Source organism: Rhinatrema bivittatum, chromosome 1 (assembly GCF_901001135.1).
Source record: "Rhinatrema bivittatum chromosome 1, aRhiBiv1.1, whole genome shotgun sequence".
NCBI classification, from domain to species: Eukaryota; Metazoa; Chordata; class Amphibia; order Gymnophiona; family Rhinatrematidae; genus Rhinatrema; species Rhinatrema bivittatum.
The window spans coordinates 700,645,661-700,666,537 of record NC_042615.1 but is presented as its reverse complement, the minus strand read 5'-3'; the positions used below and the strand labels follow the sequence as shown (position 1 = coordinate 700,666,537).

Genomic DNA, 20,877 nt, shown 5'->3' with positions numbered 1-20,877 from the left:
GCTACAAGTGCTTCGAGTGGGACTGTCTCGGTCCCACCCAGTTTAGGGAAGCTTTGGTACATCCCACAGTCTGGACTGATCCGGGTACGTACAGGGAAAGGAAAATTAGTTCTTACCTGTTAATTTTCGTTCTTGTAGTACCACGGATCAGTCCAGACGCCCTTCCCTGTTTGTCTTTTTTTCTATCCTCTCGAAGCTTGTTTCTCTTGCAGATTTGTAGATTTCCACACATCTTTTTTGTGCATGAATATTGAGCAATTACATATGTCTACATCTGCTCCATTGAGCTTTCTGGTTACTTGCTTGATCCTATTCTGGTTTTGTTGTTTTCTGCTTTGACAATGGTTACACTGAAGGGTTACAGGATAGGCTCTGTCCTCATATAGGATATCCTTTCAGTTTTAGTCTGTCTCCACCTGCTGGAAAGGAGGCTCAACCCACAATCTGGACTGATCCGTGGTACTACAGGAACGAAAATTAACAGGTAAGAACTAATTTTCCTTTGTTGACGTTTATTTCTACATATCCAAGCAGACTAACACAGCAATCGCACCACAGTAAGTGGAAAATGAATTACAAACTGGTTACTGCAGCTTCCTAGCTTTCTGTACTGTGGATGAGGGACTTTCTGGTTTTGGTAACAGAACCCGAATATGTAGCACTGCTAACAAGGGATCTGCTCTTTCCTCTTACTTGTAGGGTGGTGTGCTGCTGCTTGTGTTGACGCTGTGCTGCAATGTTGGTTTCCACACAGCTTCCCGAAAACTTTCTCTAGATATTGGTGGAGCCAAGCGTCTTCAAGCTTTATCTCACATTGTTTCTGTCATCATCTTGTGCCCTTGGGTCATCGTCCTGTCCGTAACAACTGAGGTAAGAGCTTGATGAGCGTAGACTGCTTGGTATGCCAATAGTAACTTACCACCGCTTAAACCTGTACTCTAAATCTTTACAAGAGATGCAGTTTGAAAGAGGGATTTCTCTGTGTGCACACACAGTCTTTCCATGAGGCCAGCATTTGAGTCAATGGATTACAATAACACATATAACAATTACAAAGAACCCAATAAATTCACCCCCGAAAATTAAAAAATACCCCACTGTGAATGTTAAACAAATAATAAAAAATGACTAAGAATTAATTAAGTGGAAATATAAAGGCATTCATAAACCATGGCATGACATTAAAGGCTTTGATTTGCCTCTTTCATAGAAAGGCCAAGTAAAATTTTAATCATAGCCCATATCCATTGATTTGAAAATTTTCTTTTCCTAGCATGAGGCCAGATGGACTCAGGACAAATGGTTTATACTCCCCTGCCAGCAGATGGAGACGGAGTCAGGTTTCAAAGCTGATGTCACCCTAAATACACCTCTATAGTGACCTCAGCCCTTCAGTATTTCTCTGTCTCCAGCAGATGCAGACATACTTTCCCTAAGGGGATCGCTGTACCTTTTGGAAGAAGAAATTCTACTTTTAAATTGGAGAAAAGATTGAGCCCCACTCTCCTGCGGTGATACCTTAAGGTTCCTCCCCCAGTTGAGAATTCCTAAAGCGATTTCTGAGATCCCTCAGAGGTGTGCCTTGGTCCGGTAGCTGGTTCACGGTGTGGACTTTGCTGCTGAAGCAGCTGAAAGACAGCACATGCAGGAAGTCGAGCGTGGCGGTGACTGCCAAAACCCTCTCCCCCTGCAGCCGGAGACCATCCCTGTACTCAGCCAGTAAGCACTGAACCCGGGTAAGTGGGGGGGGGGGGGGAAAAAAAAGAGAAGAGGATTTCCTCCTGATTCAGAGACATTGGAGGGATTTTGGTAAGACTTCCTCCGGTCTCTTTGCTCGGTGTGCCCTACCGACGTCATTCCTGATCCCGTTGGACTAAGGGGAAGTGCGCTTCCAAGTGGTTTGAGCGGCGCCCCCCCCCCCCCCCTGGGCTAGGCCCAGCTTTAGGCTTGGTCTGCGCACCACATAGTAGGCCGCAGCAGTGCCATCTTGCTCGCATTTTTGTGCCTGTATTGCCCATCATAGAGCTTCGATACGCGCAGTGCGCATAATGCCATGTGTGTACATACGCGCACAATTTAGGCGCAGAATACAAGTAAAGCTGGGTACATGGGCTGTGTATGCGCCTCACTGTGGCCTGCATAGGCACCCGAAATCTGGGCACATAAAATTTTAAGTGAGAGCCGTCTGAACACGCAGTTACCATCGCCAATGGCTCCGCAGCAAAGAAACATAAGTGCCTTTCTCTCTGCGCTGCTTGTCATATTAGGGCTGCACAGTCTGACCTGGATTCTTGCTTATGTCAGCACTGTGAGGAAGCCCAGGAAGAGTTGGCCTCCCCAGACTTTGCTAAGCCCAGCTCCTCCCATTCAGAGGGACGTTCCCCAGGACTGGGGTCATTCATGGGAGAGGGAAATTTAACGGTACCTACCCCAGTAGTTCCTGGGCTAGGCATGGACCTGGCCGCCTTTTCTTGGGTGGAATTCTTTCAAGGCCTTCAAGCCTTCGTACATGCACAGTCTGCTACCTCACTTGCCCCTGTCCGAACAGAACCTCAGCCGATAAGCCCTGCTCCCCTAGTTCGATCAACAGACCTCGAGGCATGTCTCGGCTCACCAAGGATATCCCTGGAGGGACCCAGACAGTATGGATGAAGAAGAGGATCCAGTTTCCTTGGAAGATGGGAAAATTCCCCCCGGTTTTGAATCATATCGGACCATGTTACGGTTTTTCCATAGAGACAAATTGCCGGCCCTGGCTTCCCTGACCCTGAAGATGCTGGGAGTTCCTGGGGCGGACTTTATGACGGAACCAAAGAAGAATCCCATTCTGATTTCCTTATAGAAAGCCTCTTGCTGCTTTCCAGTACTGGAAGCCAACCAGGAGTTGATTGACCTGGAATGGGATGCCCCAGAAGCAAGTTTTACAGGTGGATGAGCGTTAGAAGCTCTATACCCACTGGACCCGGCAGCGAGAGAACGTTTGCGTTTCCCTAAAATGGATGTGCTGGTCTGTGCCATCTCTAAGTGAACAATTATCCCAGTGGAGGGAGGAGTGGCCTTAAAGAATGCTACTGATAGGCGGATGGAGTCCATCCGCCTATCAGACCATATTATTATGGGTCTAGACAAAGGACACTCCTTTCTCCTAATCCTTTTAGACATCTCGGCGGCCTTCGACACCGTCAACCACTCCATCCTCCTGAATCGCCTTTCAGACATAGGCATCTCGGGAACAGTCCACAATTGGTTCAAGTCTTTCCTCAGTAATAGAAGTTTTAAAGTCAAAATCAACAATAAAGAATCACCATCTACAAATTCCTCTCTTGGCGTACCACAAGGTTCATCCCTATCACCTACCCTTTTCAATATTTACCTCTTCCCCCTTTGCCAACTGTTAACTAGTCTTAACCTCATTCACTACATCTATGCGGACGATGTTCAGATTCTGATTCCCATAACAGAATCTATTAACAAATCCCTCTCACTCTGGAACAACAGCTTACAAGCCATCACTAATCTCCTCAACAGTCTAAATCTGGTCCTCAATGCTTCTAAGACTGAACTCCTCTTCATTTCCTCCAACCAAGAAAACCTCCCGTCTCAGACCCATCACAAACACCTTCACTCACACTCATGTGAGAGACCTTGGAGTAATTATCGACAACCGCCTTAACCTAAAGAATATGATCAAAACCACAACCAAAGAGTGCTTCTACAGACTTCAGGTGTTAAAAAGACTCAAACCTCTCCTATATTTTCATGACTTTAGGACTGTCCTTCAATCCCTAATATTTGCCAAAATTGACTACTGCAGCGCTCTCCTCACCGGCCTTCCCAGCTCAACAACCAAGCCCTTACAGATGATACAGAACGCCGCAGCGAGAATTTTGACTCGCACCAACCAGAGAGACCATATTACGCCCATCCTCCGTAATCTACACTGGTTACCAGTCAATCACAGGGTTCTACACAAATCTCTAACTTTAATTCACAAATCAATTCATAATCTCCTCCATCTCGACCTCGAATTCCCACTCAAACTCCACACTTCCAACAGACCAATGAGAGAAACCTACAAAGGAGCACCACAAGCCCCGCCAACTAAAGCCACACGACTCATCTCTACCAGGGACCGAGCTTTTTCTACAGCAGGACCAGCCATCTGGAACAACCTCCCCGCAGAACTCAGACTGGAACCTTGCCTACCAACATTTAAAAAAAAACTCAAAACTTGGCTCTTCTTACAAGCCTTCCCTGATCCATCAAACTTTCACTAGATAACTACTCCGCTTATGAATATGGAACTTCGCTCCTCCAATATTCACCTCATTTACTAGTTTTCTACCCTAATAAGTTAACTGGCTCTAGACCAGGCTCGGACATGTCGCACTGTATTTAATTTAATACCCTCTTAAGGCTTCTCTTTTTCCAGCTGAATCAGCTTCCAAGTTCATGGTCCATGTTTTTATGTAACTTTTTGCTTTTCTGCTTTTGCCTCCTCTGATTATAAAAAGTTGTTCCTTATGTTATGTTATATTGATCTACCCCCTGTTCGATGTAAACCGACCTGATATGGTATTCTACCTTGAAGGTCGGTATAGAAAAATGTTAAATAAATAAATAAAATCCTTAAACAGGCCTTTGACGCAATAGCAGTGACCTTACAGATCACTTCTTTTTTGTGCCCTGATAGCTCATTCGTGCCTGCTCCTCTCTCAGGGAGGTGATGACTCGAGGGCAAATTCCAGAACATTTATGGAACCTGCCGCTGCCTTTTTAGTTGATGCAGACTCGGACCTAGTCCGTACCTCGGCCAGAGGCTTGGCCTCAGTGGTAGCGGCCAGAAGATAGCTATGGCTGCGGCATTGGTCAGCAGATGCAACCTCCAAGGCAAATCTCACAAAGATATCCTTTAAAGGATCACTCCTCTTCAGAAGCGAATTGGAAAACCTTACCAGTAAATGGGGCGAATCTGCAATACCCCGGCTACCAGCAGATAAGAAAAAGCAGTTACAGCGCCCCTTGCTTACGAGGGGTCGATCCAGGGGCTCCCAACACTTTCGCCCCTACAGAAACTCGACATTTCAGAGGTCTCAGTACTTTTGGAGTCACCAGCCCAAGCCCGAGAGAGGATCAGGCTCGGGTTCAGGTTCATCCCGAACCTCCAATGAAGTTTTGCCAACCCACCCTCGGAACGAGGAGATAGGGAGTCGACTGTCTCTCTTCTACCAACGGTGGGTCGAGATCACTTCAGACAAATGGGTACTGGAAATCATATGAGAAAGATATGCACTGGAATTTCGCAGCACTCCTCGGGACATATTCATGACATTTGAGTCCTAAACTCTTTACACAACCCCACACCGATGTTATCTGCCACAGCCTATATTAGGCTTTGTATATTGTATTTCTTTGTTATTTAACCCCATATATTTATCTCCAAGTTATTTCTACCTGTTTTTTTGTAAGACATTTTCTTGTCACTGTTATTGTTCAAAATGTAAACCGAATTGATCAGTAATTCTGTTATTGGAAAGTCGGTATAGAAAAGTTCTAAATAAAATAAATAAATCTCCTTGCCACTCCAAGCACAAGAAACAGGCATTGGAGACTACTCTGTTAAGGCTTCTCAGGATGAGGGCTATAATCCCTATACCTGCGCCCCAGGAAAATATGGAGCGTTATTCCATCTATTTCATTGTACCCAAGAAGGAAGGTGCCTTTTGCCCCATCCTGGACCTCAAGAATGTCAACTGACATCACGAGTGATTCATTTCCACATGGAAACCCTACTCTCCGTGATAATAGCCGTACAATCAGGAGAGTTCTTAACCTCCCTGGACCTATCCTAGGCCTACCTACATATTCCAATCTGGCAAGAACATCGTTTCCTAAGCTTTGTGGTACTGGGTTGCCATTATCAGTTCCGGGCACTGCCCTTTGGCCTGGCCACCACTCCCAGAACATTTTCCATGATTATAGTGGTTGTAGCGGCAGCATTGAGAAAAGAGGGAATCCTGGTGCACCTGTACTTGGACGACTGGTTGATCCGGAAAAGTCCGTGGACGAGAGTCTCTGGGTGACCAACAGACTGATGTCCTTGCTTTTAGGAACTCTGTTGGGTCGTAAACCTGCATAAAAACAGTCTCAAACCCTCCCAGTCCTTGGAATATCTGGGAGTCTAGTTCGACATCAAGCAGAGCAAGGTGTTCCTCCTGACCATGCAGGATAAGGAAGTTGATGTCCCAAGTGCGTCTGTTGATAAACATGATACGCCCGATGGTGTGGAGCTATCCTCAAGTCCTCGGTTTGATGGTGGCAACCCTGGAAGTAGTGCCATGGGCGAGGGCACACATGTGACCACTTCAGCACTCCCTGCTGTCACATTGGAACCCATTGTCTCAAGACTATTCGATTTGCCTCCACTTACCAATGGATATATGCTCTCGGCTTCAGTGGTGGCTGCAGGAAACTCATCTGGGCAGGGGTATACCCCTGTCCCCTTTGAACTGGCTGGTTCTCACGACAGACGCAAGCCTTCGGGGCTGGGGAGCTCAGGAAGTGACGGCCCAGGGGCGTTGGACCAAGGAAGATGCCCTCTGGAACATAAACCACCTGGAAGCTCGAGTAGTCAGACTGGTGTGTCTACAATTCAGCCACATGCTCCAGGGCCAAGCAATCTGCGAAATGTCAGATAACGGTAGCTTACATCAACCTCCAGGGTGGAACCAAAAGACAGCAAGTGTCATAGGAGATAGATCTCCTTATGGAATGGGCGGAAACACATCTACATATGATCTCAGCCTCCCACATCACAGGAAAAGACACTGTCAGAGCAGACTTTCTAAGCAGAGGGAGTCTGGATCCAGGAGAGTGGGCGTTGTTGGCCAAAGCCTTTCAGCTGGTAGTAGATCGCTGGGGTCTCCCGTCCATCGACCTGCAGGCTGCATCTCACAATGCTGGGAAGTGGTCGCATGTGTGCCCTTGCTTACGGCACTACTTCCAGGGTTGCCACCATCAAACCGAGGACTTGAAGATAGCTCCATACAATCAGGCATATCGTGTTCATCAACAGACACACTTGGGACATCAACTTCCTTATCCGTGTGGTCAGGAGGAAGATCTTGCCCTGTTTGGTGTCGAACCAGACTCCCAGATATTCCCCGATTCTTTAGTCACAAAAGAGATCATTTGACCATGGAGATCAACGCTCTCATTCACACCTGGTCGGAAGAGTAGCTGCTGTACGCCTTCCCTCTGTGGCCCCTCCTGGGCAGGGTCATTCACAGAATCAAGCACCACCGGAGATTAGTCCTACTAGTAATTATATGTAATTAGCTGGTTTTCCTTTTTCCTTTTTCCTTCTCATTCCAAGTTCAATTTTCCTTGTTACATGTAACTGCTATTTCCGCACTATTGTTCAAGTTTAAGTTTACTTTGCACTCCTGTTTCATGTGAACCAGCATGATGGGACTATTGTCTTGAATGTTGGTATATAAAAAAACTTAAATAAATAATAAATAAATAGTAGATACAGATTGGCCCAGGCATCCATGGTATGTGGACATGCAGAGACTCCTGGTGGAGACCCCCCTATGCCTCCTACTGTTCAGGGGCCTGCTACAGCAGGGGACCGATCCTTCACAAGGATCCAACTTGATTCTGTCTTACGGTCTGGCCCTTGAGAGGGCTCGCCTGATGAAGCGAGGATATTCGGCGGCAGTAATTGCCACTTTAGTCCGCGCACGGAATTTCCCTATGTCCATAGTGTATATGCGGGTCTGGAGAGTATTTGAGGCCTGGTGCGAGGAATGCAGTGTTTCCCCTCGGATGGTCAAAATCCCACTAATTCTGGAACTTTTGCAGGACGGGTAGAATAAAGGTTTGACCCTTAACTCCTTGAAGGTCCAGGTAGCAGCGCTCTCCTGTTTCAGGGGCGAGGTGAACGGAACCCGCCTGTTGGCTCATCTGGACATGGCCCTTTTTCAGAAAGGGGTGAAGCACCTCCGGCCACCCCTATGGTGGCTGGTTCCCTTGTGGAATCTTAATCTAGTGTTGGAGTTTTTGGCAGGGCCCTCCTTTCGGCTACTGCACAGTCTTTCCTTGTGTTTATTAACTCTGAAACTGGTGACCCTGGTGGCTATATACTCGGCACATTGCATCTCTGAACTACAGGTATTGTCGTGTCGGGAACCGTTTCTCCGGATGACTGCAGGAGCGTTACAGCTTCATACCATTCCATCCTTCTTGCCCAAGGTAGTCTTGGAGTTTCATTTGAATCTGTCCATTTAGTTGCCATCCCTAGATAGGCACAAGGACACGGAAGAATACTGCCTCCTCCGCCATTTGACTGTCAGTCGGCTTTTGGTGCAGTATCTGGAAGTTTTAGAACCGGTCCGAAAGACAGACCTCCTGTTTGTCCTTCACGGTGGAAGGAAGTAGGGCAAACCAGCTTCGCGGGCTACCATAGCTCTCTGGATTAAGGAGGTTGTCAGAAGAGCCTATTCGAAGGCAGGAAAGCTATTACCCCTTTAGGTTAAAACTCATTCCACTAGGACTCAGGCAGTCTCATGGGTGGATGCTAGACTGCTGTCTCCCGTTGACATCTGCTGAATGGCAACATGGTCCTCCTTGCACACCTTCTCCAGGTTCTATTGCCTGGACATTCAGGCCCAGGAGGACGCAGCCTTTGCAAGGGTGGCGTAAACTGGACCGCAGGCAGCCTCCTGCCACGATTTGGAGTAGCTTTTGTACATCCTGTTGGTCCTGAGTCCATTTGGTTACACACTGGGAAGTGAAGAAATTACTTACCTGATAATTTCGTTTTCCTTAGTGTAGACAGATGGACTCAGCATCCCATCCTCTGCTGTCCAAGAATGGTGCCAAGGATTTGCCTATGGAGTGGATATTGATTCCAAGCGATTACGGGTAAGCAGTCATCCAGTCCCTAGATCAGGTCATCTATAATCTTACTGGGGTTCGGTGTTTGTTTGGTTGAGTACAGTTACAGTTATCCATTTTTAATCAAGTTTTTTTCGATAGTATGTCTACAGTGGCTTTTGAAGAGAATACTGAATGGCTAAGGTCACTTCAGGGCTATATCTAAGATGATGTCAGCTTTGAAACCTGACTCCGTCTCCATCTGCTAGCAGGGGAGCACATAATCCATTGGTACTGTCTACACTAAGGAAAACGAAATTAGGTAAGTAATTTCTCCATTTTTTCATAAAGTGAGAAAATTATCTAATAGTACATTATTTTCAATGCAAAAAAAAATCTTCAAAATCAAAACATGAAAAAAATCATTATAAAGAACTAACTTGTTGGCACAGTACATTGTTCAATATTCAGGGTTTCCATAAATCGTCTGCACTGAACTAACAAGCTGTATTTATTTACAAACTTCAAAAAAAAGTGTTCAATAGATGCAATTTCAAATTTTGGCCAAAATGTGACCCTTAAATATATTATAAATGAACAGAAAAATACCAGTTATCTGAAATGAAAACCCATATAATTCATAATCCAGACATGCTCCAAAAACTTTGAGGACAGACCCATGTTACAGAACAGCTAAATGTAGTTTTTCAGCATTGTTGTAGAACAGAGGGTGCAGCTTTCAAGATCAACTGTAACTCCAATCAATATCGACATAGCTGTTTCGGCAGAAAGGTTTGCCTCCCTCGGGAGCACCAATCTTAAGAGCTGCCATTGAATCCACAACTACAAGAAAGTACAAATAAATGCCATCAGATATCACATGACCACCTCTGACCAATAAAACAATGTTGACAATTTAAAGAAAAACACATTTATTTCCAAAATTCTTATATTCCGCCCATGCAGGTACAAACCTGATCAGAGCAGTGCACAATATTAAAAAAAAAAAAAGTGCATAAAAACAACCTTAATTTCCATCTAGTCCTGCCAGCAGATGGAGGCAAACAACATTGTTTTCCTGTGTGACATCATAGCCACTACTTAGGAGGTAATGTTAGCAGCAGGAATCCCATATTTTCTGTCTCCAGCAGGTGGTAGGCTGAATTTGTGCAGCAGCACAACTTTGGATTTCTGATCAGACCCTAGGGCCAGACCACTGGTTTTGGACAGCAGTGCGAGCCCACCTTTTGGCTCCCAGACCCTTGTCAGAAGTGCAGGTGGTCTATTTTATATGCTGAGAGGAGGTTTTCTGCTTTCCTCCTGCTCCCCTTCCGGTTTATTCCTCACTCTCTTTCTCTCCCTCGCCCCCCACCCCATCCCAGCACTCAGGCTATTGGGGAAAAAAAAAGGAAACAGTCAAGGAAGCTTTCCCCTTCGCCAGTAAGGTGTGTGTGGGGCTGTAGGATGGGGGGGGAACCAGAGGTGTCGGTGCTGTTGGGAGGGGGGGGGGGGTTCATTTTCGGAACTGCCTGGTCTCATGGCACAATTGTAGAGAGGGAGGAGTGGAGAGGCCCACCCGTGGTTGTTGGCATTGCGAGGCCTGCGGGATCCTGAGAATTGCAGTGAAGGGACCAGTTTCTCTGGCATGCGCCCACACCTAGACATTGTTCCAAGGTGGGTTTAGCGCCAGCTTATCTACCTGACTCATTTTTTGGCGAACCGGTCTGAGGGGCCTGACGTGGTCTGCTGCACAGCCTGCGGAGATGGCAGCCATATTAAAGTCTCCCACGCGTTTGGGCCTGGACTCTGGGGCAGTGTTACAAGCAGGTGAGGGGCAAGATGAGCTTCCTATTTTGCTGCCAGTGATTTCTCCTGGGGGACATTTGCTGGGGGACATGGCTTTGATGGCCTTGGGGGGGGGGGGTGTAATTTTTGCCGGAATTCTTTCATTTCTTGCGCCAGGCTTACTGTGCGTTCTCCTCAGCCGGGGAAAGGGCTTTGAGGGTCCTAGAAGATTATGACTTGACCTTCCCGCCCCCTCGTGATCCCCGTCAAGAGAGTGCAACCAGCCCTTGAGGTGCTGGGGCCCTACTGGGAGGAACCCTTCAGTCGCAGAGGGACCTGGAGGCGTGAAGAGTTTGGCATCCCTAGAGGAAGGGGAGATTCCCCTGGGCCTGATGATAATAAGATAATTCATCTCTTCCATCGGGATGAGAGAGGATTCCTGATCAAGCAGGCGGTTGCATGTATTCAGCTAGAAGAGTTGAAGCCCCAAGAGGCTCCCATGTGGGATTCCATTATTAAAGGTAAGTATAAAATCACTACCGCCTTCCTGCTCCATTCAGAGGTGGAAGAGATGATGTTAGCGGAATGGGAATTCTTGGAGTCGGGCCGCAGATGTAGCAACCTCCTGCAGCGACTTTTGACACTTTCATAGACTGCACTGCAGAAGGTTTTCAGGTACCACTAGTGGATGCTCTGGTCACAGCTGTGACCAGGTGTACCACCATTACTATCGAGGGGGGTGCATCCCTGAAGGATCCACAGGACAGAAAGATGGAGCCCCCTTTGAGGAGCTTGTTTGTTTCTTCAGTGATAGGGGTGCAGATTTCTATCTGCTCGGCTCTAGTTTTCCAGGCGCTCCTGCACTGGATTCAACAGCTTCCAGAGAGCGAGTAGATGACAGTGGATGGAGTCGCTGCAGCCTCTTTGGTGGAATCACTGTATGATTTGTTATAGAGTTCTGCCCGATTGGTGTCTCTTAAGGTTGTGGTGTATCGACTTTTGTGGCTATGCAATTGGGCGGCCAACTCTTGGTCTAAGATTTGACTAGGGAACTTGCCCTTTAAGGGCAGACTGCTGTTTGGGGAGGATCTGGACCAGTTGGTCAAGAGCCTCGGCAATCCTAAGCCCCAGTGCTTGCTGGAGGATAAGGATTATTCCTTTTACAGAGCTAGCAGAGGTCTAGGTCAGTTCTGGGCCATACAGCAATGGTATTCTGATAGGCAGTATTTTGCTAACATCTCCACTATATATTTGGGGTCCAGATCCCGAGGTCCTTCCTTTCTTGGAGCCAGAAGACAAAGAGGAGATGCTGGCTCTTCTTCAGGAGCTGCTAGGGCTTCCTCATGAGGTTCTGTGGGTTCCCTCGCTCTTGACGCCTGTAGATGGCTGCCTATGGGAGTCCTACAGGGAGTGGACCCACATAACATCTGTAAGTGGGTGCTGGAGATAATTCATACCGCATATGCCTTGATCTCCATTGCTCCATTTGAGAAGCCTTCATGGTCTCCCCTTTCTCTGTTCTGGCCAAGCAGTGGGCATTTCAAGTGACACCCCCCCCCCCCCCCCCCAAAACTGCAGTTTTTGTGGGAAGTTGCTGCAGTTCCCTGGTCAGAACTGGGTTGGATCGTTATTCCATTTACTTCATGGTGGCCAAAAAAGATGGGTCTTTTTGGCCTATACTGGATCCCAAAGGCATGAATTGCTGTCTGTCGATTCCTAGCTTTCGAATGGAAATGCTGAGCGGTGATGGCGGAAGTTCTGCGGGGGGCCTGTGCTCGCTATACCTGGAGGAAGTTTATCTCCATATTCCTATTCAGGGCAGTGATCAGTACCTTTGGTTTTGTATGCTCCGAGAACATTTTCAGCTTTGAGCATTGCCATTCATGCTTGTAAATGGGCCATGGGTGTTCACCATGGTGATGGTGGTGGTGGCAGCAGCTCTCTGGCGTTAGTGACCGGATTAACCAATCGTTGAGATATGGAGGTACTGTAATTCTGACTTGTGAGGAGGTGAAGCATGTGATTCATCCTGTGGTCAGCTTTTAGAAATTTTGGGCTGGGTCATCAATTTCGCCAAAATATCCCCACAGCCAACACAGTCTCTGGAGTATCTGGGGGTGCGGTTCGACATGCAGGTAGAGAAGGTGTTCCTTACGGATGGCAGAGTGCACAAAATACACAGTCATATTCAGAGGTTCCTGAAACTGTCCATTCCCCCTGCATAGGACAGATGCTTGGATTTATGATGGTGACTGAATTTGGTGCCATGGGCCAGGGCCCATATGTGCCCTTGCCAAGCATCACTTTTGACTCTGAGGTTTCTGCAGTCATGGGAGTTTGCCTCCCTCTGAGCCCAGCAGTCCACTATTGTCTGAGCTGGTGGTTGGCCCCGCTGACTTGCTAAGGGTTGTCAGTCTAGCCACACAGACTGGATTCTGGTCCCAAGAGACGTGAGCCTTTCAGGTTGGGGGGCTCATTGTCAGGGTCATTTGGCCCGGGGACTTGGGTTCCTTGTGGTCCACCAACTGGTTGGAGATCAGGGAAATTCATCTGGCCCGCCTCTATTTCTTCCCACTGCTCTAGGGACAGGCTGTTCAGGTCCTTTCGAAAAATGCTACCACAGTGGCCTATGTGATTCAGCAAGGAGGAACCAGGGATTGTGGAGTCTTGGCAGAGACATAGCTCCTTTTCCGATGGGCAGGGAAAAATCTTCAACTTCTCTTAGCAGCACATGTCACCAGCCTGGTGAATGTTTAGGTCGACTTCCTCAGCCGAGCTTGCTAGAATCCAAGGAATGGGAACTGAGCTTGGTGGTTTTTCACAGAATTTGCCATAGGTGGGGTCACCCTCAAGTACACGTGACAGCAACCTAGTGGAATGCAAAAGTCAGCCGCTTCTTCAGTTGATGTAAAGAGCAGGGGCCGAATGGGGAATCAACATCCTCATGCAGCCCTGGCCGGAGGGGGAATTTCCGTACGCCATCCCTCCATGGGCAATCACAGGCCTCCTGCTACAACAAACAGAGTTGGAAAACAGCCGTGTCATACTGATGGCTCCAGACTGGCTGTGCAGTCCATGGTTCACAGATCTTATCCAGCTCCAAGTGGATCGACCCGTTTGACTCCTAGGGGTGCGAGGTCTCCTGGCTTAGGGGCCTGTGGTCATGGAGGATCCAGCTCCATTCTGTCTTACGGTCTGGCTCTTGAGTGGAAACGGCTCTGCAAAATGTCTCTGCAAAATGTCATAATGCCTCTGTATCGCTCCATGGTGAGACCGCACCTTGAATACTGTGTAGAATTCTGGTCGCCGCATCTCAAAAAAGATATAATTGCGACGGAGAAGGTATAGAAAAGGGCTACCAAAATGATAAGGGGAATGGAACAACTCCCCTATGAGGAAAGACTAAAGAGGTTAGGACTTTTCAGCTTGGAGAAGAGACGGCTGAGGGGGGATATGATAGAGGTGTTTAAAATCAAGAGAGGTATAGAACGGGTAGATGTGAATCGGTTATTTACTCTTTCGGATAGTAGAAAGACTAGGGGGCACTCCATGAAGTTAGCATGGGGCACATTTAAAACTAATCGGAGAAAGTTCTTTTTTACTCAACGCACAATTAAACTCTGGAATTTGTTGCCAGAGGATGTGGTTAGTGCAGTTAGTATAGCTGTGTTTAAAAAAGGATTGGATAAGTTCTTGGAGGAGAAGTCCATTACCTGCTATTAAGTTCACCTAGAGAATAGCCACTGCCATTAGCAATGGTAACATGGAATAGACTTAGATTTTGGGTACTTGCCAGGTTCTTGTGGCCTGGATTGGCCACTGTTGGAAGCAGGATGCTGGGCTTGATGGACCTTTGGTCTGACCCAGTATGGCATTTTCTTATGTTCTTATGCAGGAAGGGGTATTCTTTAGTGATAATTTCCACACTGCTAAAGTTCCAGAAATGGTCCACTTCATTAGCTTACATACGGGTCTGGCAGCTGTTTGAACATTTCTGTGAGTCCCAAGCAGAGTCCTCTTGGCGAGCTGCAGTTTACTGTGTCTTAACCTTCCTTCAGGGGAGGCATGGACAAGGGGCTGGCCCTGAACTTCTTAAAGGTGCATGTGGCAGCTATTTCTTGTTACTGGAGATCTGTAGTGGTTGTGTCACTAGCAGCTCACCTAGATATGACCCACTTCTTGAAGGGTGTGAAATGTTTGACCACTTTTTCCACCCCCATTGTCCCTCTGAGGGATCTCAATCTAGTGTTGAGAGCTCCAATGGGAGCCCCGTTTGAGCCTTTGAAACAGAGTCGATGAAAACGTCCTTTCTGGCTGCAATTTGTTCTGAGTTACAAGCTCTGTCTTGTTGAGATCCTTTTCTGGTGAATACATTGAACATGGTGGTGATTTGCCCAATGCCATTCTTCCTTCTAAAGATGAATTCAGCTTTTCATATCATCAGTCGATTTCCCTCCCAGCTTTTGTCAGAAAGGAATGTGGACCTGAGATTCATTCTCTCAGGTACCTTGGAGGTTACTAACAACTTACATAAGTCGGACAGACTGTTTGTCCTTTTTGGAGGTCTGCATAAGGATGAGGCAGCATCCAAGGCTACCTTGGCTCACTGGAGAAAGGAGACGGCGGAGTTGGCTTATGTGTTGAAGGACAAGAAGCACAGGAGTTGGTCCATGAGCACTCTACTAGTGCTCAGTCAGCATCCTGGATGAAAGGGCATGTGCTTGTGCTGGCTGACATTTTCAGGGTAGCTACTTGATCTTCGCTACACACTTTTGTGAAGCATTACTGGCTGGATGTACTGGCACGGGTAGATACGTCTGAGCAGAGGTGCTCTGAGCAGCCCTCGCTTCCGCCTGCTTGGGTTGGTGAAGCTGTGGTACTTCCGCTCGTCAGGGCTGGACTGGTGTAGCAGGAAGAGATGGAAGGAGAAATTTCCTTACCTGTTAATTTCCTTTGCATTAGTCCTGCTACATCAGTCCAAGATCCACCCGGCAAGTGAGACTGTGCTATTTCTGACATTTTCTGGTTGAGAGAGTCTTCTCTTGTCGACTTTGTCTGTTTCAGTTTGCAGAGAAGCTTCTTTTCAGTTTTCTGATTGCTGTCTGTTAGATATTCAGTGGATAGGAGTCTGATCTGAAGCTTTGACAGAAGGATACTGGATTCCTTCTTCTAGCACCACCTCCTAAGTAATGGCTGTGACGTCACACAGGAAAACATTGTTTGCCTCCATCTGTTGGTAGGGGGAAATAACCCACTTGTCAGGGCTGGACTGGTATAGCAGGACTAATGGAAAGGAAATTAATAGGTAAGGAAATTTCTCCATTTACATGTAATACCAAAATAAAATATAAATCAAAAATAAAATACAATAACTCAAAAATGAAAACAAATCAGATTAATAATTAAATTGAATGCCTGAGTGCATTATTTCTCACCTCTTTACTAAACCAGTACCGAAGGAAACAGCCATGTCTTGATCTTCTTGCAGAAGGCCAGAAAGTTTAGCTCTAATCTAATATCCAAAGGAGCAGCATTCCATGTTTCGGTTCCCACCACTGAAAAGCTCTCCTCCGATGTAAAGCTTTATGGACCTTGCACACTGTGGGCACCAGAAATAAAGCCCCTGCTCTCATCTAGGTATATAACTAGAAGCCGCTGTCTTTAAATATTTGCCCCCTCCCTTTGGGCAATTTTAAACATTAGAGTCTTGAAGTGAAGTTGGTGCAAAAGGGGAGCAGCACTGTCTTGACAAGGCAAGAAAATATCAGTCTTGCAGCCATATTCTGAATAGCCTGAATACCCTGAATCTGCTTACATGGGAACCCAAGCCATAATCTATTGCAATAATCTAAAATTGGCAGAACTAACGACTACACCACTCCGCAAAAAGCTAAAAACTCAACATACCCTGTAATTTCTGTAGTTGACAAAGCGTACAATACACCCTCTTAACCATATTCGAAATATGGGATTCCAAGAAAAAAATCATCATCCATTACCACCCTCAAATTCCTCACACAGGACACACTCCACCACCACTACCTTAATCTTGATCTTCAAATTATGCTGCGCCTTATCAGAACCATGAATATATATCCACTCAGTTTTATTCTCACTAAGAACCAGTTTATTAATATCCAGCCAACGTACAATCTCTGTAATGACAGCATTAACCCCCTCCAGTGCAGAAACAGGGTCAGTACTAACCGAATACACTAGCTGAACATCATCAGCGTAAAGAAAACCTTGGAATCCCAAAGGGCCTCAGAAAATCATCAGCATAATTGTTAAAGTCAAAAATATGTAATTTGAATATTGAAATTAAAATTAAAGTAAGGAATCTCATTTCAGCATTCAAACCGTAGGGGAAATAGTGTTCAGGCAAAATGTCCAACGTTGCTCCTGTTCAAACAATAAGCGAACATACTTGATCAAGGACCAACCAAATCAGGGCCTCAAATGAATGGCCAGTTTGTAAATAATGTGCCACAGTAGGAGCAGAAGTTTTCTGTGTTGACATACGGCTATCGTGTTCAGTTCTGGTCTTCACTTGTGCAGGAATAAAGAGTCAATACAAGGAAGGCTCAAAAGTACTCTAAGGGATCTGTTCTTAAAACACTCACAATGTGAATGTTTTCTATATGGCCCATTGTTATGAGGTTTTCCCCAATATGCTCATGGCTTTGGTAAAAGAGAATTTTGGGGGGGAACTTAAAAAAAAAACAAACAATTTGCATAGGTAAAGTATCATATGCAGATTATTTTTTTAAGGTATACAGTGCCAAAGAATAAATCTTAGTTTGGCCCTTCTGTGCTTGCCATACTAAGAAATGTTATTAAGGGCTGACCTGGTAGTTCAGTGTCGGTGCTGGCTTTACCATATGGAAGACCTGGGTTTGATTCCTCGGACAGCTCTTCCTGGGCTGGGGATACTTTGGACACAGCATTCAGAGCCTTGTGGTGATGGGGAAGAGGGAATCCCAATCACTGCATGATTTGGAAAAAGAGAGATAATGAAGGAAGAATCCTCGGGTAGCTGCAAACAGAACCATCACCAAGCATTTTCCAGTGCTTCCTTTAGGCCACAGAATATGTCCAGTGGACACATTTATGTATTAAAGCTTTCTGTAAGTTATTTAGCAAGCTATCCATTTTTATTTATTCCTGTTTCTTGGCAGAGTAAAGTGGAATCCTGGTCTGCTCTCATTGTGCCTTTCACTACAGTCATTTTCTCCGTCATGATCCTGGATTTCTATGTAGAGTCAGTATGCTCCATCAAGATGGAAGTCTCCACGGTTGCCCGCTACACCTCATTTCTGGTTCCTGTTAGCGCTCTCCTCCTGGGGCACTTCTGGACACATCCTATCACCGAGCAGCTTCGATCCATGAGCAAGCCAGCGCCTCAGGAGAAGACGGAGCATGTGCTGTCTGGAGGAGTGGTCGTGAGTGCGCTTTTCTTTATCATGTGTAAGCCTTTTGCCTATTCTATTCTGATACCTTTGATCAATAGAGATTGTACAATATCGAGAAAAATCTTAAAGCAAAATCAACTCTTAGACATTTCCCTCAATTTAAGAAGAATTTTCAAAAGTTGCACGTTTAAAAATCAACATAGTACTCGTACAACTAGCATATACTCACATATATGCTATTTTATAAACCTCAAAATACAAATGTAAGTAACAGTCTGTGAATAAATTTGTATGTGTAAAAAAAAAAAGGGTGGGCCAGGGAGGTTCCAGGATGAGGGTCCTCTGCTCTCTGGTCCTTCTAATATCTGAGAAAGTAAATAACTGATTTTCATTAACTTGTTCAAGCCTTATCCCCCCCTTAGTCGTCTCTTCTCCAAACTGAACAGGTCTGGGTGAAATGGGAGAAGAGCCAGGACTGGGCGAACTAGTAAACTAACTAGTAAAACTAGTAATTTCATTGCCGCAGACATGTTAGAAGATCCCCCTGCTGTACATGTGTAAAACTTGACCTATGGGGTAAATATGTGTATGGTACTCTGGTAAAATCTTCAGGCATATCTTTTTAAAGTTAGACATAAAAATATGTTAATATAGCAGTTGCGTGCTACTTATCTAGAAAAATTCTAATTTTTGTGGTTACATCTTGAAAGCAGCACTTATCTGGACAAATTACGATTTATCTGTCTAAGTGACAGCAAAGCTACTACTTAGCCAGATAAAGCTTAAAATGCTACTTTCCCGGCTATCTGACTTAGCTGTTTGAAAGTTATCATTCAAATGTTTCAAATTTGTTAGCTGTGTATGGACTGATCGGTATAAAAGAAGCTAGCACAGGAAAGAGTACGTACCCCATACAATGTGTGGACTCTGCAACTGCATTTTTAAATAGCAGAGCTGTATTTTGAATGTCATCATTTCAGGAGCGTAAGTCATAGAGCACCATAAGTGGGAACTTTACTAAACCGTCCCAGGAAATAAATAGATCAATCATTTGAGCGAGAAGGCATCTCCTCCCAAGAAAAGAATGGCTGCAAAAACAGTTTAAAACACAGATTCATTTTCATATTGGAAAAAATATTATGAAATCAGTTAAATTCTTTAAGCTGTGGCATCACTGTCAATATGAACCAATTAGGTAGACCCTGCTGTGCAGCGTCCATATTCACACATCAATACAGCTGCTCAAGAAGAGCCAGAGAATTACATGGAAGTTGCTAAATTATATATATCTAAATTAGCAACTTAAAATTCACCTTCCTGTTCATACTCCAGATCAGTCCAGACTCCTGGGTTTTGCCTCCCAGCCAGCAAATGGAGACAGAGAAAAGTTTCACTGGCATTGCCATATAACCTAGTGAGCCACTTGCAGCATCTCAGTATTTCTCTGTTTACAGTAGATGGTAGTGGTGTAAAACCTGCAGTCTTGAGTAAAAAAAAAAAAGAGAAAGAAGTAACAAGAAGATGGATTTTGAGTTCCTCCCAGGGGGTTGGTACGTCCTGGTGGGGCCACCCCACCCTGATTTGAGATAGACGAGCAGGGAGTTGGTGACCCTTGATGGAAGCTCAGTTTTAGATTCCATGGGGTGTATATCCTCCTCCTCCACGAGGCAGCAATGTATCCGCTGACAGTTCTGCATCTAACTATCCCGACTGAGTAGGGAAGTATTGCCTTTCTATTTGTTTTTCTGTTACCAGTGCTAGTGGCAGCATTCGTTTGTTTAATTAAAAAAAAAAAAGTATGGCAGCCTTGCAATGTGTGGTCCCAGTCTGACAAGAGGACGATCACTGGTGTGCAGAGCTGTTCACCTGGTAGTTTTCTGAGACTCAGTAAATGAGGTGGTTGTACAGTTGGATATTTTTTGACTTCCAGGGGTATTAGGGCCTGATGGGGGCCACCCCCCTGGTAGAGTCGGGTTGAGCAGGGGGTTGGTTACCCTTTTTGTGTGTCAGACTCCAGCCTTGAGGAGGGCTGCCTTCTCATATCCTAGTCTCTTCTCCCTCTTTTTCTGGATGCTCTCTGTGACCCTTTTCTGTAGACTCTACTGAGGGAAGTATTTGATTCTTCTATGGGGGTTTACTTGCCCCTTTTAAGTGGGGGGAAAAAAAAAGGAGCTGCAGTAACTATACGGCAGCAAAAGGAGAATTACATCGCCTCTGCATTCCGAAAGGGAGGGAGGTTGGAGGCAGTCCTGCCCGCTGTTATGGGCCTTTTACAGTAGCATGGCGACCGCTTAGAGAAGGGAGGACACCTGCTGAGGCATCTGTGCAGCACAGTGGCTACAAGCTGTGGAGGCTGGGCAGGAGAGTTTTTGGTGGCTTATTTCCCGCGGCAAATAAGCCACCAAAAAGAAGGCTCCAGTGGCGATCCGGGTAACTATAGACCAGTGAGCCTGACGTCAGTGCCGGGAAAAATAGTGGAAACTATTCTTAAGATAAAAATCGTAGAGCATATAGAAAGACATGGTTTAATGGAACACAGTCAGCATGGATTTACCCAAGGGAAGTCTTGCCTAACAAATCTGCTTCATTTTTTTGAAGGGGTTAATAAACATGTGGATAAAGGTGAACCAGTAGATATAGTGTATTTGGATTTTCAGAAGGCATTTGACAAAGTCCCTCATGAGAGGCTTCTAAAAAAACTAAAAAGTCATGGGATAGGAGGCGATGTCCTTTCATGGATTACAAACTGGTTAAAAGACAGGAAACAGAGAGTAGGATTAAATGGTCAATTTTCTCAGTG

At 45.8% G+C, this 20,877-nt stretch overlaps 1 protein-coding gene across 1 annotated transcript in view; it reads left to right on the top strand.

The window, feature by feature from the left end:
- Positions 1 to 20,877, top strand: part of LOC115075448 (zinc transporter 5) — a 160,921-nt gene that overhangs the window by 54,300 nt on the left and 85,744 nt on the right. The window contains exons 8-9 of the mRNA XM_029575825.1: positions 700 to 870; positions 17,844 to 18,132. Coding sequence (XP_029431685.1) covers positions 700 to 870; positions 17,844 to 18,132 — 460 coding nt within the window. The remainder of the gene's footprint in view (positions 1 to 699; positions 871 to 17,843; positions 18,133 to 20,877) is intronic.